The sequence below is a fragment of the Orbicella faveolata genome, unplaced genomic scaffold, assembly GCF_042242905.1.
Source record: "Orbicella faveolata isolate gen_17 unplaced genomic scaffold, um_ofav_v1 contig_47, whole genome shotgun sequence".
NCBI lineage: Eukaryota > Metazoa > Cnidaria > Anthozoa > Scleractinia > Merulinidae > Orbicella > Orbicella faveolata.
In genome coordinates this window covers 14,452,501-14,476,707 of record NW_028301577.1, presented here as the reverse complement: position 1 = coordinate 14,476,707, position 24,207 = coordinate 14,452,501, and the positions used below count along the sequence as shown (strand labels likewise).

Below are 24,207 nucleotides of genomic sequence, written 5' to 3'. Positions count from 1 at the left end.
GTACGTGTCGCAGAATATAGTTCGTGTTTTCTGTCTTTAAACATGTAGGAAGGCTAGTTCCTTCTAGCAACAAGTTTTAGCGTAGGATTCTGCTCGCTTAAACGCCTAGTTCCGCAGGATTTACGTAAGTAATCACTCGTATCTGTGAAATTGTGGTTATGTCGTAATTCACCTTTTCGGCGTTAGAGTTCACGTGTATTGTCACGTGACTTATGATGTAAACAAGCCGGGAAAGTTCGGACATTCTAGTCAACCACACGAGTTCGATAAGTAGTGTTCTAACAGAATGGTCACGACTAGAAGATGTGCTTTTGTTACATGTAAAAACGATTCCCGATATCCTGAATCGTGGAAAAGAAACCCAAACGGCGATCCAGTGGAGTTCTTCCGTTTTCCTGGCGCAGTTAGACAAAACGAGAGAAGGTAAAAAGTGGCTAAAAGCGCGGTGACTCGTTCGTGTGCACGAAAGACAGTTACATTTGTAGTCTACATTTTGTCGGTGGAACTGGACTAACAAAAGAGGATCCTGATCCTATATCTGCCGTTGCCAGTAAAGAAAGGGTGCGTTTATCAATATGTGCTTTTATAACATTTTTTGTCGTTTGAATTAATATTTTATACCGTGCCTAGGTGTCGTGACTGAATCGTAAACGAAAGGCATCTTGTGAACGGGAGGCAGACAAAGCGAGAAGCAAGAAATTTGTCTTGAACGATCAGTGGCTAAAACCCTACTGACGCTTAATCGCCATACTGGCAAATCTAAAGAAGAACGTGCCGCCGCCATGACTCTTTTAGATCTGAGCTCAGAGCCAGTGGCGAGTTCAGGAGAGCCTGATGAGGAAAGCATGCAGAAATCAGGCCCCATCAGGGGCACCCAACGGATCGTTTCGGTAAATTATCTGATCGGAAGGCCTTTAATCGCCTCTGATTTTCTGAAGAGAATTGTCGCCTCGAACTTTCGTGATATGAGAAATTCAATGTCTGTTGTTTTCGGATTGTTAAAAACGTCGGTTTGGGTACCAAAAAAGGTCAGCTATCATTTTCGGAAAGGTGATAAGACCTAAGGTATTCGGGAAATGAACAAAAAAACCCTAATAGATTCGAGAATACTCAAGTACCCCTGGAATAACCGAAGAGATAAATTTTTTTTTGGCGCAACCTAAAATTAACCCACAGAGCTTTAAAAGTACTCCAGATAGCCTAAAACAGCGTTAAAAAGCATTTGAGAGAAAACGGTCGTTGGGTGCCCCTGAGAAATTCGAACCGGAAGAGCGAATCGACGAGTTTCCTGAACTGATCGAGTCTCAAATCAACAGAAACTGATGAAAAAGTACGTGGCGGCCGCAAGGTGCTTGCATCCCCCATCTCTGCCACCTTTACACTTGCATCGTGCCTGAAGAACGCTGCCTCGGTTTGTGCCTCTACCCTCGAGAATAAACCAGAGATCGTAGTGCTCCTTTCCTTCATCCGTTTTGATTATCATGAAAGGTCGCACTTTGGCTACATATACAAGAACACCCTCTTGATTCAACTGAGCAGTTAGTAAAAGTTCCACGTAACCATCAGCGAATAAGCGATAATCTTCATATGACTTGTAAGCGGCGATTCCCTGCCTGTCGTAATCGGTTGAGTGGTAAATCAAATATTTAAGAGGCCCTGCGCCTAAGAAACGACCGATGATTTCCGGCTAAAAAATAAAATCGGCCGATTTTTATCTCCCAAGTAGAGGTTACCGAATACTATTTAAAAATGAATTTCTTTTGTTTCAGTTTCGCTTTGAACCAAAAATATGGAGCCGCAAACTTTTTCCGTCTGATAGCAGCAAAATCAAGCCGAAAATAAGCCCCCGCAAAAAACTGTTCAGAAATTACTATCGCAACGCAAAATAATGAGAAAACTACACAGTGTTGAAGAAAAAGGCCTTTTAATGCAATATCATTCGATAAACATCAAAAAACTTTCGAAGCGATTAAAAAATAAAGTTTCAAATATTGCATACTAAATTAGATGGAGCGTTAGAGCTGATTTAAAAATAATTATTTCTCAAAAGTTCAACGCTTTTGAAAGCAATCACAGTGATGAATCAGACATTGGAGAGATATACATCACGTTTCTGGAAAAACGTTTTTCTGGCCGGGAAAAATTGTTTTCGTATTTATGCATTCGTTTGGATTCCGCCGCTATTTATACAAATGACGTCAATGGCCGCTGTCACGCGAGGACATTTTCCAGATTCAACTTTCGTTAGCAGATGGTAATTTCGAGCTATTTTCTTTTTCTGCGTATTTTTCATCTTCCTTTCTCTTTCAATTCTACATCCTTCTACTCAGGATGGTCTTTGAAGGCCTAGCGAGGTTTAAAGTGGCGTTTAACACGCTATCCACGGCCGTATTGGCAAAAGAGAATTGTTTCGCCGAAGTAGCAGGATAACGCTTTGTGCAAGGTCAATATACTTTGGCCGAAAAACGTTTTTCCAGAAACATGATGTGTATCCCTCCAATGTCTAATTCATCACTGTGATTGCTTTCAAAAGCGTTGAACTTTTGAGAAAGTAATTATTTTAAAATCAGCTCCAACGCTCCATCTAATTTAGTATGCAATATTTGAAATTTTACTTGTTAATCGCTTCGGAGGTTTTTTGATTTTATCGAATGATATTGCATTAAAAGGCCTTTTTCTTCAACACTGTGTAGTTTTCTCATTATTTTGCGTTGCGATAGTAATTTCTGAACAGTTTTTTTGCGGCGGCTTATTTTCGGCTTGATTTTGCTGCTATCAGACGGAAAAAGTTTGCGGCTCAATATTTTTGGTTTAAAGCGAAACTGAAACAAAAGAAATTCATTTTTAGATAGTATTCGGTAACCTCTACTTGGAGATAAAAATCGGCCGATTTTATTGTTTAGCCGGAAATCATCGGTCGTTTCTTAGGCGCAGGGCCTTTTAAAAATGTCGTACAACCCAAACGGCGGCGACGAGTTGAAGTTGTTCACGGTGTTCGGGGAAAATGGCTTGGGAATTAGCATGTCGTGAACTATTAATTTGTCGGCATCAGGGGTTTGATCTTTTTCGAAGTTTGGATCCACTGGCAAAACCATTCTTTCCACTGCGGAAGCGATTTCCACGGGCGAAGTTTTCAAATAACCGCTTACTGAAACGCCATCTTGCTGCAAATATTTTTTAATTTCTGCCACATTCATGGCGTTGAAGTCGCCTTTATTCTTTTTTTCTGCCATTTTGAAGCTGAAACTATTCTACGCTCAAAGACTTAAGGCAGAGGGAAAATTGTATTAGTAGTAACGGGAAGTTGACGAACTTGAAAACTTCGTACACGTGTAGTCCGTGATTGACTCAGATGTCCGAACTTTCCCGGTTTGTTTACATCATAAATCACGTGACACTACAGGTGAAATCTAACGCCGAAAAGGTGAATTAAGTTGTTTATCCCAAATTATCCCAAAGGAAACTCCTTATATCTTCTGTATTTTCTATCACGCATTAGTTAGTTACCATCATGTTTATAAGAATGTTGATTCAAGCAATAAAGTAGATTCAGTTGATTGTAGAGCAGTTGAGTGTGTTCCACTCCGCGAGTGTGCTCCGATAAGCCAAGAGCGAGCCCAAGCATCGCAACAGTTCGACTCTAATCAACTCTCGGCCGTGTTTTTCACTACAACTCAAAACCTTATCTAATGGGAAAAGCTCACTCTTCATCGCATGCTCGCAGTTATATGCCAAACAGTATGTTTATTTGACTGATTATCCAGTTGCAAATGATTATCAAACCCGCCCACATAATCTTCAACCATAACCCACAGAAAATAGTCCAGCTGTTAAAGTGCACCTAACCCCCAATTTTTTTTTCGCTAAAACAAATCTAGACTTTATTTGAAGCATTTGGGCGAAGAAATTTTTGAATTTGGTTGAATCCTCGATTTTCTATGCCCTTTCAAAGTCGCGATTAAGTGTTTCACGACCGCGTTTTAGGGAGTCTGGGTCGGCGGTACCTGATGACGTCTACACAGGAACCAAACACAATAGCGCCTCAGTCAACTCTCTGTATTTGCTCGAGAAAATAGAACGCAAAACTAATCGTTCCGATGTATTTTGGGACTAAAACGTCCAAGTTTTGTCTCAGAATCATTTCTTTTTCGTCACTGGAGTCAGAGTTAAGTTTCGATTCGGAAGGCTCCGAAATAAACTTCGATCAAGCACGTTCGACAACTGTGAACTCACTGCTTAGAGCTTTGAGAGCAATTTACAATATTTCAAGCGACGACGGGGAAGACGTCTTTGCGGACGAGCTGCTTGTATATTAGGAATGGAAAGCTAGATGCGAAGTGGAGGAGCAGGCAAACGAAAAGCAGGAAAGAAAACTCAAGGACTGCTTTGGATGGTAATTTCGTCAACTAAACATAAGATTGCCACGCGTGTTTATAGCCCGTTTACATTTGTCCTTACCGAGAATGTATTTTGTCAAGGTTCTGTTAAATCCAGTTTGTGTTTTACTTTCAGTTGAATGCTTCATGTTTATAAGAGCGACGTACGTGTTGCAGTTTTCGAGACTTGATGACCTCCAAAACATTGGCTTCGATCGATTGAAAATCGTATTGTTTGGACCTGTATTTTTGAAGCTGCGGGAAGCAAGGCGGAAGGAAACATTTCATACAATTACCGATTTCACATTGTCACACGTTTTAAGTCGTAACTCCAAATAAACGATGTAAATTGTTTTCAAAGTTTGCAGTGAAATTCGTCGGATAAGCGAAAAGGATGTGTTCCCTAAGCGGTCCGCAGATAATGTTACGCGGTCATATTTTCGACGCTATTGCACAGAATCTTTGTCGCACTGTTGATTTCCAAACCTTCGAAAAACTCTGTGAGTCTAACAATTTTGTTATCATGTAATTCTAAAGGATTAATCTTCGACTTTCATCTAAATCGAAAGAGAAATAAGCGTTGGTTAGCGGCGTACAGTTACGATCTATTTACATATCAGTATAACGCTTCTTGATCATGACCGGATCACACAACTTGGCGGTTATGTTATAAATACTGCGGGATTGGAAGATATAGGTTGTAGGTAGTATTTCTACAAATTGCTGGTTAGCTTTAAGCAGAAAATTTATGAAAATAGCGTTCGAAAGTCTGCGGAACAAATTCCAGTGAGAGTTCTTCAATGGTTCTCACAGATTCAGTTCGCTTGTTTCGGTTCGACAAAATCAACCATCGTTTACGTCTTTATTGCACCATTAGCCGATCATCGTCAGTAAATTGTACAGTATATCTTTCTTTAAATCTGGAATATTGCTGCAACAGCCGATAGCACCTCTGGAAGGCGTTTCTGCGCACTTTTCGAATGTGTATTGCACCATCCTGAAGGAAATGAGAGGAAATGAGATATCCAACCTTCCTGGGTAGACGTCACAAGAGCCGCTGGACCCATTCTCCTCAAACTCGGTCGTGAAACAAAATGGCGGTGTTTTGGAGCTATTTTCGAGATTTCGTCGTGGCACAGAAAATCGAGGATTTAACGGAATTCAAAACTTTTTTCGCAGAACTATTTCAAATAATAAGTAGATTCGTTCTAGCGAAAAAAAATTTTTGGGGTTAGGTGCACTTTAAGGGACAAAATTGTTCGTTTTTTGATAAAAGCATCAAACTTTGCGGGGTTACTAACCTCTATAAGACAAATATTTCCCGATATGGAGCCATGCCAAATTTTCTTCCAGAACCGTGGAATGCACATGTCAAAAATATGGCATACATGGCTCTTACATGGAAACGAGGCTGATGCAAAATACCAATTTTTTTTTTTTTTTTTTGCCTTCTGGGGCTATTATGCCTAGTGTCTTGCTTTTTTAATACAACAACAAATTAACCATTGCCTTTGAATCTTAAATTATGTCATGTGATAGTCACGTGACCATTATGTTCAATTACCAGCAAAGCAATACGCACTGATGAAATAATTACCATTTTTGAGTTATTTTTTTGTAAAACAAATACCTCTTAGTCGGCGCGTCGGGTATGTTATGGACGGGTCAATGGGTGGGTGAGTGAGTGAGTGAGTGAGTGAGTGAGTATAGTATAGTATATAGTATAGTACAGTATAGTATAGTATATCTTTATTGCGCCTTACTCTCCAAAGGGAGGTATTGGTCTGTTTACAATAAAGGTTTAACATTAACTAGTACAATAAGAAATAACATTCACTTGATTCTTTTATAATTCAAATAAAATTACATAAAAATTATAATGCTCATTTCGTTTGTAAGTTGAGAATCTCTTTTCTTTTTTTAAACATTAAATTGATATATTTACCTATTATTTTTGATGTAACTCTATTGTCAGTTCTAAGTAAGTACTTAGTTCTCTCGTTATCGCTCAGATTTGCGTAAAGTGCATCTTTGTTTGAAATGTGAGAATGGAGCTCAACTCTTATGGTAGCGTACCCCTGGCAGTACATTAAGAAATGCTGTTCGTGTTCTACGCAATTTTCTTTGCATACTAAGCATGTTCTTTCCTCTACTGGGATTGATGCTCCTTTATTTTCATATTTTCCACTTCGTATTCGTAATGCGTGACATCCTAACCTAAGCCTTGTCAGGCTAATTCTGTGTGCTGAGTTTGTAACCGTTTTCAGGTAATTTTCAAATTGATAACTCTTTTTAACTTCCTTGTGCGTAAATTTTTCCCTTGAAGTTGTTGATGAACTGTTCTTAGTCTCAAGCCAGTTTTGTGAATACTGATTTCTAAGATTTTTGTTTATTTTTAATCGACCGTTCTCACTGTGTTGCCGTGTTACTGGTGAGTGAGTGAGTGAGTGAGTGAGTGAGTGAGAGATGCATGTATGTCACACCAATCAGATTGGATCTACTATACACAGCTAATCAAATTTCTCGTTGTAAAGGTAAATGGTATGTGAGAAGATTTGATCCCGATACCATTCAGAACGGCCATATCTATTCTTCTATAAAAAAGGAGGAAGTATTCATAAATTGGGCTTACTTCGACATCTTCTGTGGGTTAGGCTGAGGATTTGTGGGCGGGTTTGATGATCATTTGCAACTGGATAATCAAGCAAAGAAACAGTGTTTGGCATATAACTAAGAGCATGCGATGAAGGGTGAGCTTTTCCCATTAGATAAGGTTTTGAATTTAAGATGTGAATGAAAAAAAGGTTGATGTGGTTTCTATGATAGGAACAATTGTATTTTAGGGAGGCGGAATGCACTACTGGGAATGTGAAGAGGTTGCGACCAGGTTCAAATCGTTTGCATGTTGTATTGAAACCTAAATATTGCTGCAGAGTTCGTAATGAGTGTTCCAGGCGTGTCATTAATTTCAGCATCCGTTGATGAGTTTCAATGTAAAAAGCGAAGAGACTACGATTAATTTGGTTAACAGAACAAAAAGATATTATCTGACAATTTTACAATTATAATGGTTATTGTTTACCACTGGAATGAGAAGATACGTTTTAAATGAAACTAAATCATTTCTCTTCAATGTTATCGTGGTTTTCGGTTTTCGCCAGCACGAATTGTAGTAGAAGAAAAAGAAAATTGTTTTCGTTCAAGATTTAGTGAGGTACACTGTATATGAAGTCTTGAGCGTTTTATTGTATTAAACACAAGGACTTTGGTACTTGAAAAATAAAGACTGGCGTGTATTTTGCCGGTTTGAGATTTTCAGTCCGGTTTGGAGGGGAGGGTGACAGTTACATACATACATTGGGTTCTTTTAGAGTGCGTAATTTTCAGTGTAATGGTGGCTAGTTATATATGAACGAGATGAGTCTTAAGTTTTGAAGCAGTTCATGAGTTAGTAGTATGCAAATGGAACGAGATATTTTTATTTTTAGTTACAAAGGGTAACTTGATACTTTTGTTTCTCATAAGGAGTAAATTCAATTAGAGGTCATGAATCGTCGCTTCTTGTTCTTAGGACATGTTTTAGAGGAGACGAGACTATTTAGATTTGAAATAGTTCTAACGTTTACAATTGTAAGTGCAGGTAACAATTGTTTTGTTCTTGTTGTATGCAAATATAACAAGATATTTTTATTTTTTGGTTACAAAGGGTAATTTGACACTTTTGTTTTTCACAAGGGAGTAAATTCAATTAGAGCTGACGAATCGTCACGACTTGTTCCCATGAAATGTTTGAACAAACAAAACGAGATGTTGCTATTTTTAGTTACAAATGGTAACTTAACACTTTTGTTTTTTACATGGGAGTAAATTCAGTTAGAGCTGACAACTTATCACCTCTTGTTTCCAGGATATTAAACAAAAAAGAAGCTAACATCTTTGGACAGTTTTTGTGTCTGCAGCAGCAGTATAATATTCTTAATTCACGGGCATTTTATGACATTCGTTTCAGTCCGAGATCTTTTTTTAAAGGTAAAAAAGTATGGAAACTGTTCAAATGTTCTTTGAAGACTACGTGGCGCCAAATCAGATTTAATCAGACTTACAGTGCCAGATAGGTTATTTCTTTTTCTTGCTATTTTTGGCGAAGTTAAGTGTTGCTGCGTTCTGTAAGAGGTAAACTTATGACTCGTATAAAATGAGGAAAGTTTTCTCTTAACTTAAGTATTTCTATGCACAAATTTCTCTTTGGGGCTGGAAGGGCTATGTGGTCAGTGAGTGAGTGAGGGAGTCAAGCCTGTGTGCGTCACGCCAATCACAGTGTGGGTTGTATCAAATAACGAATCAAATTGCCTCTTAGAAAATAGGATGGTATCTACATTAATCTGGAGATTTTACATTGTACATTGTCATATCTAGGGAGAATCACATATGAAAAGTATTTTGTGTGACGCTCAGCTGCTTAAGACAGTTCCACAATAAGAATGCTTCCTAGGGGCAGGCTCTCCAAAAAGATCAGCGAAGTATTTCTTGAGTAAATAAGCAGAACTGACAAATTTATGACCATCAGGAAGCAAAGCATGTAGGACTTTGACCAAATCGATCAAAGCTTGTCCAGAGAGCTTATGTCTCAGGCTAAAGAGCATTACTATAATCAGTGCACCAAGCTTCTACACTTTAGCACCTTCGTATAATGGTACTTCATCATCATTTGTCTCACTGTCATCTATGGTCGCCCATTTGTTTCAATATTCGCTACATCTAATTCGCTGTCACTAAACTTAATTCACTGTCGCTAAAGTTAACTCGCTGTCGCTAAACTTCAATTCGCTGTCGCTAAAAATTAATTTGCTTTCGCTAAATTTCATTCGCTGTCGCTAAACTTAATTCGCTGTCGCTAAATTTTATTCGCTGTCGCTTAAGGTTACAGTATACCTTCAGGGGTGTCTCGCGCGCAAGCGATGTAGCGCGTGCAGTTTAAGCTGTAGATACCTAAACCCCTATATCAAATTAAAGCTTATGGAGCTGGCTATCAAACTATACCAAGAATTTTGAAAGAAAATTAATTGTCGAATTTTTCACGACCACTAAATGCGAGCGCCCAATTCACCTTTCGAAAGCTACAAGTCAAAGCGAATTTCGTTTTTCGCCAATTTAATTTTTTCCTCGGTTTCAGGGCCCAAAGCGCTTAAAAAAGGCGTCTGCGTTTTGGCATATTCCATTGCAGTAAAAAGTTACAGAACATTTTCGAAATAGGATTAAAAAAATGTGGAGTGATCGTACAAAAATCGCTCTCGAAGAAAAAGTATTTCGAAATTAACAATTCCCAGACAAGCTTTTGTAGTTTATATGTTAAACTAGCCACTGTCCAAATTTAAGAGCAATTGAACAAATTCCCTTTGAGTTATAACTCTTTAAAGTGTCTGCTTCAAGTGAAAAAATTTATTCGAGAAAACAGCGCTAAGAAAAATTTTCTGCTTCGCAAACAAACTCCGCCCACAAACGCCTTCAACTGGGTTCTCAGATAACTAAGCCAATCAGTGCAGGGAAACTTTACTACCGCTAACTTCCTGGTGAAATTTACGCGCGAATCTCTAAAAAACTCTTGTGTTTCGCAATGCGCTCAAGGAACCGAAGGCAGAGAGATAATTTTTCTGTAGCTCGGTTTTTCTTGAAGCTGGTCTGGCAAAATGGGGAAGACTAAAAAGGATACGAAGGCTAGAGTGGCTGAGCAAAGGAAACAAACAAAAGACAGCGCGGAGAGCAACTGTGTGTGGGCTACTGTGCATGGATAATATTTCAAATGGTCTCAATGAGTCCGACGATTCGTCGATATCGGACTCATCAGAAGAGTCTCTGTCAGCATCCCTGTTATTGCTGTCAAGTTCGGAAATTTTTACGTAACCTTTCTTTTCTCTTACCACAAATATTTGCCCGCCTTATACGATAACTATAGCTTCATCCGCGTGGCGAACCTTCGCTTCTTCACTCATTGATGTATTTTCATTCGTTCTTCGCTGTTTTCGCTTTTTCGAACCTGTCCATGGTTTAAACGTGGTCTATGTTTACTTATAACTTAATAGAGACACGCCTACTATCAAAGTTGCTGGGTAGTCAGAACAACAATGCTGATCAACTGAGTAGTCAATTCGTGACATCCATATAGGTAATTCACGCGAAAATCGTCTCGGTAGATTGCATACGCGCCATAGGGCTGTCAATCAAGAGGTAAACTTTTACTTCCGGTGAAAACGTAAAACCGCCATTTCTCCGCCAATATTTAGCCTTTTTCAAAATTTTTTTTCAGAAATTAGAGATTATTCTTCGACCACTATTTTGACCCAAAAATCCAAATTTGAAGAAAATTGCCGACCCGAAGGTATACTGTAACCTTAAGTTGACTCGCATTCGCTAAATTGTATTCGCTTTCGCTAAAAACTAATTGTTATTCGAAACTGATTGGTATTCGCTAAATTTCACCTGCGGTTGCTAAAAATTAGAAAAAGATAAAATAACTCAGTTAAAATTTAAAATATGCAAATGAGAATTAAAATTATATGAAAAATAGAAGAATGAAATCTATGGCATTAACGATCAACAGCAACAGAAAAGGACTTCGTGGTAATAGTGCTAATTCCAACCTAGTAAACTTTCAAAATATAGGTACAAATCACAGAAAATAAAGAGAAAACCTTTTACAGGTAAGCTTAAAAGCTCTCGCCAGAAACACTCAAGCCAAACGCTGACATTCTCCTTTGAACAGTCCTCTGTCCTACACCCAACAAAACGCCGATTTCCGATACTTTGAAACCCTGGTCCAAAAGAAAGGATAATTGCTCTTGGGGTATTTGAAACGAAGGTCGTCCTCGAACCGCACTATGACGCAGCTGTCCCTGATAACCATGACGAGCTTGGGTGCTGTGATTTGCTTTAATGGCCACAACAGTCTCGTACAAACCACTCATTACGTTCACAATGTCATCGGAACATCGAGATTAACCAGCATCCTATTTATATAATCCAATTTTAACACTATCGACCCGATTTCGCAAGAATCTTCCAATCTTTCGATCCTCACAACCAGGTCATTTATGGCTTCCACAACACTGCAGAAATCCGCCATTTTGACCCACCAGATCCAGGTCCTTGTGGACGTGACGTAACCTTTTGACATTTGACACTTTTTGGCGGAAATTGTACGCCGTTCGCAAAGCCGAAGTCAACATTTCGCAGAGACTGTACATTTTAGAAAGCTCGACTTACGAAGCTGAATGAACGAAAGCCCGTGGTCGGAATGCAATATTCAAACTTGAATCCTTAATAAAAGGTTAACTTCGATTCAACATTAAACTTAGAAGTTCCTTGTAATAAAAATATCAAACCATTTCGACAGGATAATTTCGAAATTGATAAATTGGATGTTGATTGCTAAAGTTGGATGTTGATTGCTGAAGTTGGGTGTTGAGTGGTAAAGTTGGACGTTGAGTGTTAAAGTTGGATGTTGAGTGGTAAAGTTGCATGTTGATGGCTAAAGTTGGACGTTGAGTTCTAAAGTTGGATGTTGAGTGTTAAAGTTGGATGTTGATTGCTAAAAAGTTGAATGTTGAGTGCTAAAGTTGCATGTTGATTGCTAAAGTTAGATGTTAAGTGCCCTAAAGTTGGATGTTGAGTGCTAAAGTAGGATGTTGAGAGCTATAAAGTTGGATGTTGAGTGATATAAAGTTGGATGTTGAGAGCTAAAGTTAGATGTCGAGTGCTAAAGTTGATTTTTGGCGGGGATGGAACACCATAGAAACTCACGTTTCAACCAATGAGAATGCATGTTTTGTTTGGAAAGTTGTGTTTCACAACAAACCAAGAGATTCAAGATGGCGGACAAAAAGAGTCGCGAATACTTTCCAATGCCATGAATGCGGGCCTTCAGGAGGTATATATTTATCTCGAATTGAGTTAAATACTGTCCAAATTATAAAATAAAAGGAAAGTTTGTGTTCGCGTTCCATGTCACAGACAATTCTGCCCAGATAACGATTATCCTCGAACCGAAGGAAGCACCACAGAACGTAATGCGGGCCACGTTTGACGAGCTGCTGTTATCATTCTTTGGAAAGAGACCGTACAATCGGTAAGCATCTGTACTCTGCATTTTTTCTAAGCACAGAAATGATCGATATGAGAATTGAGGCTTTCCTCCTATCTAGGGATTATCGGGCCGAAATCGACAGCACGCGCATGTTCTTAAATGCCAGCAAAGATAAATTGTAGATGTCCAAAATGTTATACGTTTTGGCTAAATCGAGGAAATGAAATCATCATTAAAACAGAATTTTCAATAACGCATACGAGTGAGAAATTCTTGTTCTTTTATACAAAATAAACTAAGCTAGAAAAAATGTATCCAAAATTTTAGTGTTGTCAGATCCAGGGATAGTCAAAAATTCTGTTAATATATTCTTTGTAAATCTGAAATTTCTCCATTTTGGTATTCATTTCAAATATTTCTTGTATCTATTTGTTACTGTGCTAAAAGATATCGTGTCTGATTTCCACATTTAAATTATGAAAACTTACATATAATTGCTGACTTTCACAAGTTATTTACCCAAAAATATCAAAATATAATTCCTGGACAGGTTGACAAGGGAGCATTCACAATCCATCCACATGTCCCAAGGTTTTATTATATATTTATTTAAAGTATACAAAACAAATTCAGTCTTGAAAGTGAAATCCATTTTATTTTATTCACTCTTTAGGTACTCTCGACCTTGAATTTGCCTCTTAGCAGAATGCAGGACCTGAAACAAATCACAAGCACTTAGAAGATTATTACATTGCTTACAGATGTCAATATTATTACAAATGTATTTTTCGTTTTAATATATGAATTTATTTTGAATGTAGTTACCACATTAGTCTCACTAAATAAGAGATTGCCCTCAAGTGGTCTGATAACTCTTATGTTTTCTATTTTTTATTACATATTCTTAACCAAACTGATATGTTTCCTGTTCACAACCAATAAATGTTTTCCATTGGTTTCACAATTAGTAATGTTCAACACTCGACACTACATTCTAAACTCTCGTACCTTTTTAGTCTTTGCCTTCATAAAAATTATTTTGCAAAAACATTACTTTCTGGTACATTCCAGCTTCATGGGGAGGTGAAAAGAATCATCATCTACCAGAACAGCTGCAGTGTGTATAGTTTTTAAAAAATGCCAAAAAAAAAAAGAGTGCAATGCACCCTACAAACCTTAACTTACATGTTTGCATGGCCCTCAACGTCTGGTAAATGAGCACAAACAATCTCTCTATCCTTTGTGCCATTCCTTGGGATACTGATAGCATCCATTTACAGGGAACCACTGCAGTACCCCTGGCCTGTCTGTTTCGCTGCCACTTCTGTGCTGTAGGTGGTTTTCAACAGGCTGCTGGCTCTCCAGTGATAAAACTGGGGTGCACATTCGGAGAATCCACCAAAACAGAGACCTCCCAAATTTGTTTAATTTCGTCCGCGTACTTAGCGACGTCTTATTTCCTCTCTTTTCCCTTTGTTTTTTCCCCAAAAATTCGGCAAAGTGCCTCGAGCAGTCGAGTATGCTCTTCCATGTACTTAAGAGAGAGAAATTGAAAACAACTGTCATGAAAATGAAGGAACGATGCATTACTCAAGCCTTATAACAACAGCGGTTCAGGTACGCTTGTAATGCCTCAAATTCAGAGAGAGTTTACAAAATATCGACGTTGTTTACAACCGTGTAATTTGGCATGATGAAACTTTAACAACACTAGAACCAGTAAAAAATATACACAGCTCTATGAAAAATACGTGAATACTAGAAAATAACGCGTACACTTTACTAACCTTAATATTTGGCCACAAAATCGCGTCTACATCGTCGCTTGACACCAACAAAACTCAATGATTAGAAGACAATCAACGTTCTCCCACTACCAAAATGGCCGCTTATTCTCCTTCTCAACGTTTGGTCGCAAAAAGTCCTGGATAATGCTGACCAGACTCTATGCGAGACTGGAAACAACACATTTTCTTGGTCCGCATAAAAGGTCCGCCGTTTTACCTGCTAACAATAGCTTCATGACGTCATGACTGTCCTAATTTATTGGGATATTCCGGACTGATGTGAAGCTTATATGAAATAATTCATATATGAACTGCGGTTGTAGATGAAAGTGAAGAATGATCATCGCAGTTAATTTTCCAATTTAAGCAACTGGAAAGAAGAAGCCTGAAAAAATCAGGGCTTCAGCGGGATTCGAACCCGTGACCTCCGCGATACCGGTGCACGGGTTCGAATCCCGCTGAAGCCCTGATTTTTTCAGGCTTCTTCTTTCCAGTTGCTTAAATTGGAAAATTAACTGCGATGATCATTCTTCACTTTCATATTCCGGACTGATAACTATCGTACAAAATAGTTCAAAATAAGGGGAAAAAATAATGAAATTGACTTACCTGTCCTGTTGCTTGTATTGCGCACCCAGTGGGAGAAAAGACAATGACCACCGCAATGGTAATACATTGGAGATTGTCCCTAATCACTAAAGATATCAACACAGACTGCAATGTTTGGGCACAAAGTTTATTGACAAAGAAGCGTCCGCGGGCGGACCAATAAACTAAAAGGCATAAACAGAAAGGGTGGCGCGGGTGGGCGAGAAAACGAGCGAGCACGCTCGCTGACGAGGTCGAGCAATCTGACATCCGATACTAAAACACGAGCAAAGAAGCGTGGCTGACACGCGGGGAATGTTGTCTATCGGTAACAAGAAGATCTGTTAGATCTTGTAACCGCGCTTTTAAAATTTAACTGTTCGCTTAGCACTACCATCGGAACGCAGTGCACATTCCAAAGCAGTCATTGATTCTTTTCTTACTGTAGACATCACATCACTTGATCAACACAAACTGTATTATTGCACCATTAGTGGTAGCCGTTGACAAATCTCCGATGACGTAATGGTCTTAATCTAGAACTTTCTTCGGGATATGTATGGGTATGAACGATATGAACGACACAATAATAACACTATTAACAACAGCTTTCTTTCTTAAAAGTCATGATTAAATTTGATTGGTGTTTTCCACGAGTAAAGGGCTAGCAAAGTAGTCACCCAAGTCATATAAAAAAAAAGCCCTATCCCGACCGATGTATCGATTTTGGTTACTCCAGTGACCACAGATTGAAAACGTGACAGAAAATTGGCGTTACTTTCGATTCTCACCAAATTTGTCATATCCCCCCGCACGGGAGATTTTTGTTAACTTAGCTAATTTAGTATGCAAGCTACCGTAATGGCGGTCGCCATCGGCGAAATGTTTATTTGCTCAAAATTGGGGCAAAATCTTTCGGAGATGGAAATCAGGTCATTTGTAAGGATATAGAAAGTAATTTGGGACCAGTTGCTGGCTTCTAAGGCTGAATTTATCCAGAAGTAAGCTGTAGTTTCGTTTTCGTGCCGGAAGGCACGCGATGAAATATTGTCGGCTTGTTCTGCTGTCTTGTTCTGTTTTTTCTCTTGGTCTTTTTTTGTAGCCCGCCGAGGCCAGTCTTTCGTCTAAATCAGTTGAAAAAAGTTCGAAAAAGAGGTTCCCATTCACGTTAAAGCTCTCAGGCGATAATTCTGGAGTTTTTTGTCCGAAACGTCGGCTTTGTTATGTTGGTGTTTTTCGGTTGCTATGGGCGACCGTTGCTTCCTTTGTTAAGTCAAGTCTGGGGAGTGAAGTCACAAAAAAATTCTAATTAACCGCGCGGCCATGCGCCGAGCGCGGTTCATGGTTGTAGCGTTTCATGTGTACCGTTGCAGTTATGTCCTATGTAGCAGACATGTCCTCTGACGTAATGTGATATACGGAGCCAATCATATCATGCGTTCTATCTAATAACACGCAGCATAAGACTGGTAACTAAACTCCGTTGCAGTTCGGTCTTCGAGCAAAATTGATTTTTGGAGGGGTAGCGTACGGAAGTAGTATTTGACTTTGTATGTCTTTACTCTGAACCAGAGTGACTCTGAACGTAAATATGCAGCGACTATTTGCAAGAATGGCATTTACCTCACAAGATTTCTATCGGAAATTGACCGCTTAGTGTATTTTCAGTTTCAAATTCAACATGAAAGTTCGATCGAAGATTTAAACAGTGGTTGCTCTCCGGTTTGCGAACTGCGTGTTCCCGGCCAGCCAATATTAAACTCCGCGCTTTGGTTATCCTCAAATTATTCAGATCGTTTAATGATCTTACAGAGGCAAAACAAAATTTCTGAGAAGCAGTGTAACCAATTTTAGTTTCGGTGCTGTAAAACTAGCACTCAATCTGCGCAATATTTCTCTATTCCCAATCTTGTCACTCACACGAAATCCGGTTCGCGAAAGCCCTCTTCTCAGTATAAGTTTGTTGAGGCTGACTGAACCTTTTTGGGTAAGCCGTCTCCTGTAGCATCGAACATTTATTACAGAAATTTTCTTGTCGAGTAGATTTTTATGGCCGGAGTGCTTTCTAACTGTTCCTAGTTCGCTTTGCTTTACAAAACAGCAGTAGTAGTCAAAAAACCACAGAGCACTTTGTGGCCTATTGAAAACACCACGGAGCGCTTTGTGGCCTACTCAAAACACCACAGAGCGCTATGTGGTGTTTTATTTTGGGATTTAACACTGAAAACTGGATGGCTCGTTGACTCGCAAATATCTCACAGCTATTTTCTGAAATAATTTGGTTTTTCCAATTTTTCACACCACAAAGCGCTTTGTGGCCTATTCAAAACACCGCAAAGCGCTTTGTGGCCTATTCAAAACACCACAAAGCGCTTTGTGGCCTATTCAATACACCACAAAGCGCTTTGTGGTCGTCATCGTAATCATAGCGATTCTGTCAGTGGAAATTATACTATGTGGATAAAACTGGCAGAGGGGCTCTCTTATTTGGACAGGGAGGTTGGCAAGATTTTCGCACCACCCCTTACATTAATTATGCATGTAATTTTTTGACTGACTCGTTCTTTTCACGATTGCTGTTTGAGTATAATGTGATAGTTTGAGATAGTTGCATACATAATTAATGTATGGCGCTGTACGGAAATCGTACCTGGAGGTTAGCCGAGTGCTCTCAAAGAAACCTCTGAAAGGAACCAATAGATTTTCGCAAACGTGCTGAGCAAGGTTATGTTGAACACTATTTCAGTTTTTGTTTTTAGAAAGAAATATCACCGAATCTCGGATATAAGACTTGATACCCTTAAAAGTACTCGTTATGGTTATCAGACAGAGCACTGACTGCTAATGAGATTTGCATTCCTGGGATCGGCTGGAACTAGCTACAACGGGTGCGTGTTATTGACCGGAAGAGACGATGAAATGAAAGCAGAAGGTTGAAAATTAGGAATTCAGTGATACCTCAACCTATCACTTGTTTCGGTTAGAGAATCTTAGAGGGATTTATTATGTTCATTGATTTATAGCTCTGTTGTTAGTCCTCGTTTGTAGGCACACCCCTCAGGAATTTAGCATTGAACATGGAATGAAACTTACGTCGGATACTGATACGGGTATTTCTTTTTTTTAACAAGTCTATGGATCTCGCCATAACATTGCAAGGCGAAGAACTCGACCAATGTTTTACCAACACGGACCTCATACTAGTTCAATAACATAATTCAGTTATGACAAAGAAGATTACAAATCTTTTTTTTATTTATTTATGGCTAGACTGGAATTTATACAACTGGTGTTTTCATGAGCAGGTATAATTACCATTATCACTATCAACTGGAATCTTATAGATCTTTCTACACACGGGCGAACCAAAACAATCTGACTTGTGACCTTGAATTAATTCGCTTGAATTATCTGCAGTGCTCACGTATGATACAAACCGTTGCTTTATCCAAACATTTTCGAAAATTGTATTTTAGGGCATGTTTTTAGCCTGTGTTATAAAACCACTATAATCTTGAGATTTGTATTGTTACAAAGGCAAAATAACCAAAGTTAGAATTAGTTTGAGAAATTCTATTTTTGACAGATAAATGCCTTTTGGACATACTAATATAATACTTATCATTGCATTTAGAGTGGTGCACTTCTAACAAAGGCCACCAAACTAATTTTTTTTTCATCATTTTTTCACATGTTTTCAACAACTTTCCTATGGCTTCCATTCAAATCTGGCAAATCCAAATTATGAAAAGAAATGTGAGAGGTGGAGTTGTCGACTGATCAACAGGTTACATGATGCTTCATATTTTCACCATTCATGCATTTCGATTAGCTTATTTAATCCAAGGAAGGTGGACACAGTTAGTCAGGCACGACTGTGACTGGGTTCTTATTACAAAGATGAAAAGTTCTGTCACTCTTCTGTCCCTTAAATCTAGATCCAACAAACTAGTCACAAGCAACACAGTGATTTGTGGTTCATTTAGTAAAAAAAAAAGTAATGACATATTTTCTTCAGCCTTTGAGCTTGGGCTAATTTGAATAAGCTGTTGTAAATGTAGAACAATCGAAACAATTTCAGACTCATCCTCTATTTACTTAATTATTACTTATTAATACATCTGTTAAAGAAATCCTGATAAAAATTTAAAAAATCCTCGAAATAAATACTGATTTTATCACTGTCACTAAACTCATCCTCTATTAACTTTCTGTAGAGGTGTTCATCATCATTGTCTTGTTCTTCTTGCCCTTCCGCTTGTTCTTCTTGATCCTCTTGTCCTTCTTCTTCTTCTTTGTCTTCTTGTAACTCCCCTTCCTCCTCATCGATCATATCATCTAATGCCTCCAGGTATGGTTTGGCCAGGCTATTAAAAATATGGAGAGGGATTTACTTCATCAATAGACACAACAATATTGTGGAAAACTGAAACTTTCTGTGAAGGGGCCTGTTACGGCTATTTCGTGTTTTGTGTCCTTTTTTGTTCCGTATGTTAATGCATTTTTTCACATTCTGCATGCTTTTTTTCTCGCGTCGTATGTAAATTTCGTTGCGTATATATTTGTGTTATCCTTTCATGTTCATTTAGTGCTAGTTTATCGTCCGGTACACCTGTATCTTCTTGGTTCCCTGAACCCCGTTGCCAGCATTTTGGTAAGCCGTTTAGTTTATCGTCTGTTTGTATTTTCCTCCTAGTTTTCTGCCGTCTTCAGTTAGTTATTTGTAGTAATTCGTTTCATGTTTATCTTTAGGAATTTACCTTCCTCCTACGGAAAGTGAAATAAATTTGCTGGACTAATTGAAACTCGCTTTAACTTGTGTCTGAAGTCGGCCCTTTGCCCCTTCAGGGCCCATTTCTTGAAACTTCCTGGCTATTCAAGGGCTTGTCAACTTACAAGGACCGTTTTCAGGCTGCTGTTTTGGGCCCAAAGCACCAAACTACCTGATGAAACTGAAATCAGTTTTTAAAAAGAGCATTGGAATTACAATCTAAAGTACAACAGTAATATTATTATAATTCAAATTATAAATATTCATACTGTATTTTGAAAGTGGAAGTTTTTTCACGAGAAATGTGAACGCCTTAAAGAGATCTTTTCCCGACTGTGCTATCCTGACGACCTTGTGCAGTCAATCATTCGCAGATTTATTGAATCAAAAGTGTCCGAGGATTCACATACTCGAGTGGCTGATAAAAGAGAAGCCCCAGTCAGAATCGTGTTGCCCTACAAGGACCAGAAATCTGCAAACGTAGTACGTAAACAGCTGGCTGACCTCAGTCGGAAGATCAACGCAGATATTAGCCCAGTTTACACAAGTAGAAAGATCAAGGATGAAATTAGGGTCAGGGAAGACAAGCAGCCTCTTGTGAGTCAACAATGCGTGGTGTATTCATTTCAGTGTGGCCTGTGTGATGCAGGCTATGTCGGTTACACGTGCCGACACCTACACCAACGAATTGAAGAACACAAAGGATTGGCAATCGGAAACCACCTCAGAGAGCAGCACGATATGGCGACAGAAGACATCGTACAGAGTTTTCGAATCTTAAGAAAGTTTCAGAACAAACTTGGCTGCCTCATTTTTGAAATGTTTTTTTATCAAAGAACTGAAACCAATGCTAAACAAACAGTGCGATTCAATTCGCGCCAAATTATTTGTTTAGAGCAATTCTTGCTAAGATTATTTTATTTTTAACACTTTTTCACATATTTTATCACATTTTAACGTTCGCCACATTTTTATCTATTATGAGTTGTTTTTAACATATTTATGGCTATATGCTAATGTAAAAAATTTACTCACTTGAAAATGACCTCGTAGAGGTCGAAACGTCGTGACTTTTTAGCGCTAGTTTTTATTTCAAAATCGATTTCTAAGAAACTACTTATCAACATACTGTATTTCTATACCTAAATAAGAAAACCAGTTTTTGATTAATATGATGCAAATGGACTTCTCTATAAACTCACTTCCTTCAACTTAATGTCTGCTAATTTTTCACGCAAATAGCAAATCACCAGTTGTGATTGCAGTTACCCGTCTCACTCTACATAGCAATTTTCAACTTGGTTTCAAAATTATCTTGCATTTGGGTTTGCATCACTGTGCTCTGTTTTGCATCCTGTACTTTCTTTGTTGTGTTGTTTGTAATATTGTTAATACTCTGGTTCTGGTTTCAAGGCACTTCAATGAAAACTGTTCAGACATCACTTCCTTCCTGCATGAGATGAAGTAATAATTAAAAGCACATGCCATTTTTGGTCTGGGACATTGATGGGGATTCCTGGACAGGCCCCCAGAGGAGCTCCCATCTGCTTTCAAAATTATATCATTAGCCTAGCAAAACTAGTGCCAGTTCCAAACCCCACATTAGAATTTAAAATCCATAAAACTCATAGTCTTGTTGTTATTGGGATAAGATGTTCTAGGTTCCGAGCTACTGTGTCTGAAACACCTCACAAGATAAGAAGCCACAGATTTAGGAAAGCCATTCCCTAAAAGAAAGTTTTAATCATTGTTCTTTGTTTCTGAATGAGAGAGTCTATTTCACATATACGAGAAGCCTGGTGCAACAAGGCCTAACCCAAGTAATTTTGCTAAGTCAACGTACTTGACTAGAAAACAAGACATTCTGTCCAGTGTTTGTGTGATTCCTATAAATGTCAATGGATGTTCTTTTCAGAGAAATGTCCAGGAAATGGATCAAGCCATCTTCAAATTTGTTGACCGTAAAACATGTCAGACTTATTTGGTTTGTCCATCAACAGCATATCTTCAAAATTACGTCCATAAAACTACTCATTTATAAGGCCACTGTCAAGCATTTTACGAACAATATCATTTTTGAGTTCTGTCATGTTAAAAAAAACAACAACAACAACAACGGCCTAATGAAGAACCCAACAAAATGCCATCAGTTTGGTTGTTGAGTGCTCTCAATTAATTTGGTGTTAATAAATTTATTGTCATTAACTCCAAAGAAACCAATCTCAACAACAACTGTCAGGGCTTGCTGTCAGGGCTTGCAAACTCCAATTCCTCTTAGAGTGAAAACAAGGTGTTTTCCTTCCACATCTACATGGGAGAGTATCATAATTTATGTGGGTGGTGGTGGTGTATCGAGTTGTGTTTGACAAACCCTTTTCATTTTTTTTGTTTCTGCATATAGCAATATAAAGGAACTGTTTTTTAACTGTTTAATAGCAAACCACTTTATGTTTAAAAAGTGTCTGTTATTTTTAGTTAAAGTTAATTTGGCTAACAATTCCTTTCTATTCAAATGTATGTTGTTTGAAAACTGTGATCTGGTGGCCCTAGATGCAATTTGAGTTTTTCTGTAATTTTGAAAAGTCAAGCCCCACTGTTTGTTATTAATATTGTATCAAAAGGATAACACCATTCTTATCATGGTTATTCTATTGATTCCATTTCATCATTACTTAAGGTGGTTCTGCAGTTATTGTGGGCACACTACCCCATGTCAAAGTTTGCAACATAAATTTTGGGGCTTTGAAGTGTTGGCTAAGAAATTTTGGGAAATATTTTGTCTTTCACTCAGTGATAATGTTACTTAATTCCATTTACTGGGGAAAATATTTTTATTCTTACTGGTGTTTGACTGGACCCCATTTTTTGGACAACAACACTACCAGTAAAAAAAATTTTGCTGGCATACTTTTACTCAATTTCTGGAACCAGCTTATTTTGACTTAATACAAACCATGCCCAAGTTTCGGGGAAATCATTTGAGCAGAAGTTCAGAAGTATTAACTTAAAGGTCAAAGACATGTAAACTCAACTCTAACATTCACTGAAAGTTTCTACAATTGACTCTCATTTCCAAAACAAGCCATGAACCCAAATTTTGTGAGAAGCTTGCCCCAAAGCTTGCTAAATAAAAGTGGCTAGTCAATTAGTGATCGTGCGAACCATAAAAAGCATTAATCCCTAGTTCTTAAAATACTATAAAATGCTTGATAACCTCATTGAATCTTCAAAGATGCATTTTGCAACAGTATTTGAAAATAACTTTTGTGTCAAAGTCTTTCCACACAAATTGTACAGTATGGCAATATTTTGGCTATAAGTTTTACTGTTGTGACTCAAAAAGAAATGGGGCACTGTTGTCAGGATTGTAAGCTACTCCCCGACTGATCTCTGGTGAGGAAGAGAAGTAGTTTTATTAATCTATGATTACAAATACAAAATAGCCACTACAGGTACAGGCTGAGCCATCTTTTTGCCATTCCTTAATATATAGTTAAAAAGACAATTATTAATAATAACAATAATAATAAATAAAAATAGCAATAAAAACAACAACGATGACAACAAAAATAATAACAATAATATTAATGATAATGATGTGCTTCTGGGCATGAATTATGTTTTTATTCATGACAGTTGGTTCATCGTATTTGACCAGTAAAAGTGCTTCACTGGGTCTATTTGTTAGAAAAGTGGAGTCTCATCAAAATGTGTGGGCACAGTTCATGGATGTTTAAAATCTTGTGAGGGATGTGCTCTATGACTGATTAATCACCCAATGAATCACTGTTGCAACACCAAAACAAGAAGGCAAGTTTATAAAAAAGTTGAGCATTTCTGCAAGTTGAAATTTTCTCGTGAGTTCTAATGGGCACCAAAAGTCTACTAGGTAGGCAACTAAAAAGACACACGGGGAACCAACAAAAACAGAACTAGTTGCCCAAAGGGTAAATTAGCAAGAAAGTTAGTGTCGAACACTGCATTAATAGCCATCAAGCTCATCCTAAGAGCTTTGTGGCATCCAAAAGTTTTCTTTACTCTGCCTCCTCAACTCCTCAACCTCTCTTAATTCATTTATGTTTGTTGTGCCCCAAACCATTGCAGGAAAGAAAGTGAGTACTTTGTACGCTGTAAGTATACATGTAGAATACAGTAGGGGCAATTGTACATGTATGGTTTACCAGTTTTGTCATTTAAGTTAAGGTTGTCATTTGCTAACACAGAAAGCTCAACTTCCTACAAGCCGTCTTGTTCACAGCTTTTGGGGTTTTAAATAAGAGTCACAACAAAGAATAGAAAAAATATGTGCACTGCGACAAACGCTTGAGTAACTACATATGATATGCAAATATCTTCTGTGTAACATGCAGCAAAAATTGCTTGTATCACTGCCATACATCTATACCTTAACCTATAATATACCAGAGAACCTCCCAAACTACCGGTAAGTTGAGACTTTTATTTTATATCAATTTTAAAAACAAAATTATTTTGTCCTAGTGGGGACAATGGGTTGTTGACTAGTTTAATGGATACACAAGGATAATAAGCTGTGCATTAACGTGGTACTGTACAATCACTTCTTCCTTAAGATTTTGAAACTCC

The 24,207-nt window shown here is 38.1% G+C and overlaps 1 protein-coding gene and 3 long non-coding RNA genes across 4 annotated transcripts in view; 2 read left to right on the top strand and 2 right to left on the bottom strand.

The window, feature by feature from the left end:
- LOC149097274 (uncharacterized) lies at positions 1-7,162 on the top strand. The gene is made up of 4 exons (XR_016204085.1): positions 1-561; positions 631-890; positions 2,345-4,393; positions 4,513-7,162. It is a non-coding gene; the product is annotated as an uncharacterized LOC149097274 (long non-coding RNA).
- Positions 5,805-24,207, bottom strand: part of LOC149097271 (uncharacterized) — a 21,419-nt gene continuing 3,016 nt past the window's right edge. The window contains exons 3-4 of the long non-coding RNA XR_016204084.1: positions 17,960-19,783; positions 5,805-5,824 (exon numbers count right to left, since the gene is read on the bottom strand). This is a non-coding gene — a long non-coding RNA (uncharacterized LOC149097271). The remainder of the gene's footprint in view (positions 5,825-17,959; positions 19,784-24,207) is intronic.
- On the top strand, positions 12,088-13,369 carry LOC149097273 (uncharacterized). Its single transcript, XM_089280331.1, has 3 exons — positions 12,088-12,300; positions 12,384-12,498; positions 13,130-13,369. The coding sequence occupies exons 1-3, from the start codon at positions 12,120-12,122 to the stop codon at positions 13,143-13,145; spliced, it is 312 nt and encodes a 103-aa protein (XP_089136457.1). The 5' UTR covers positions 12,088-12,119; the 3' UTR covers positions 13,146-13,369.
- On the bottom strand, positions 13,035-14,489 carry LOC149097272 (uncharacterized). The gene is made up of 3 exons (XR_016204340.1): positions 14,244-14,489; positions 13,642-13,990; positions 13,035-13,171 (listed from the first exon to the last, which is right to left on the bottom strand). It is a non-coding gene; the product is annotated as an uncharacterized LOC149097272 (long non-coding RNA).

Bases quoted from the DNA above. Each gene is read 5' to 3' on its own strand.
- LOC149097273 (XM_089280331.1), top strand. From the start codon at position 12,120: ATGTCGAGTGCTAAAGTTGATTTTTGGCGGGGATGGAACACCATAGAA. The intron at 12,301-12,383 runs GTATATATTTAT...TCCATGTCACAG, and splicing joins TGAATGCGGGCCTTCAGGAG to ACAATTCTGCCCAGATAACG.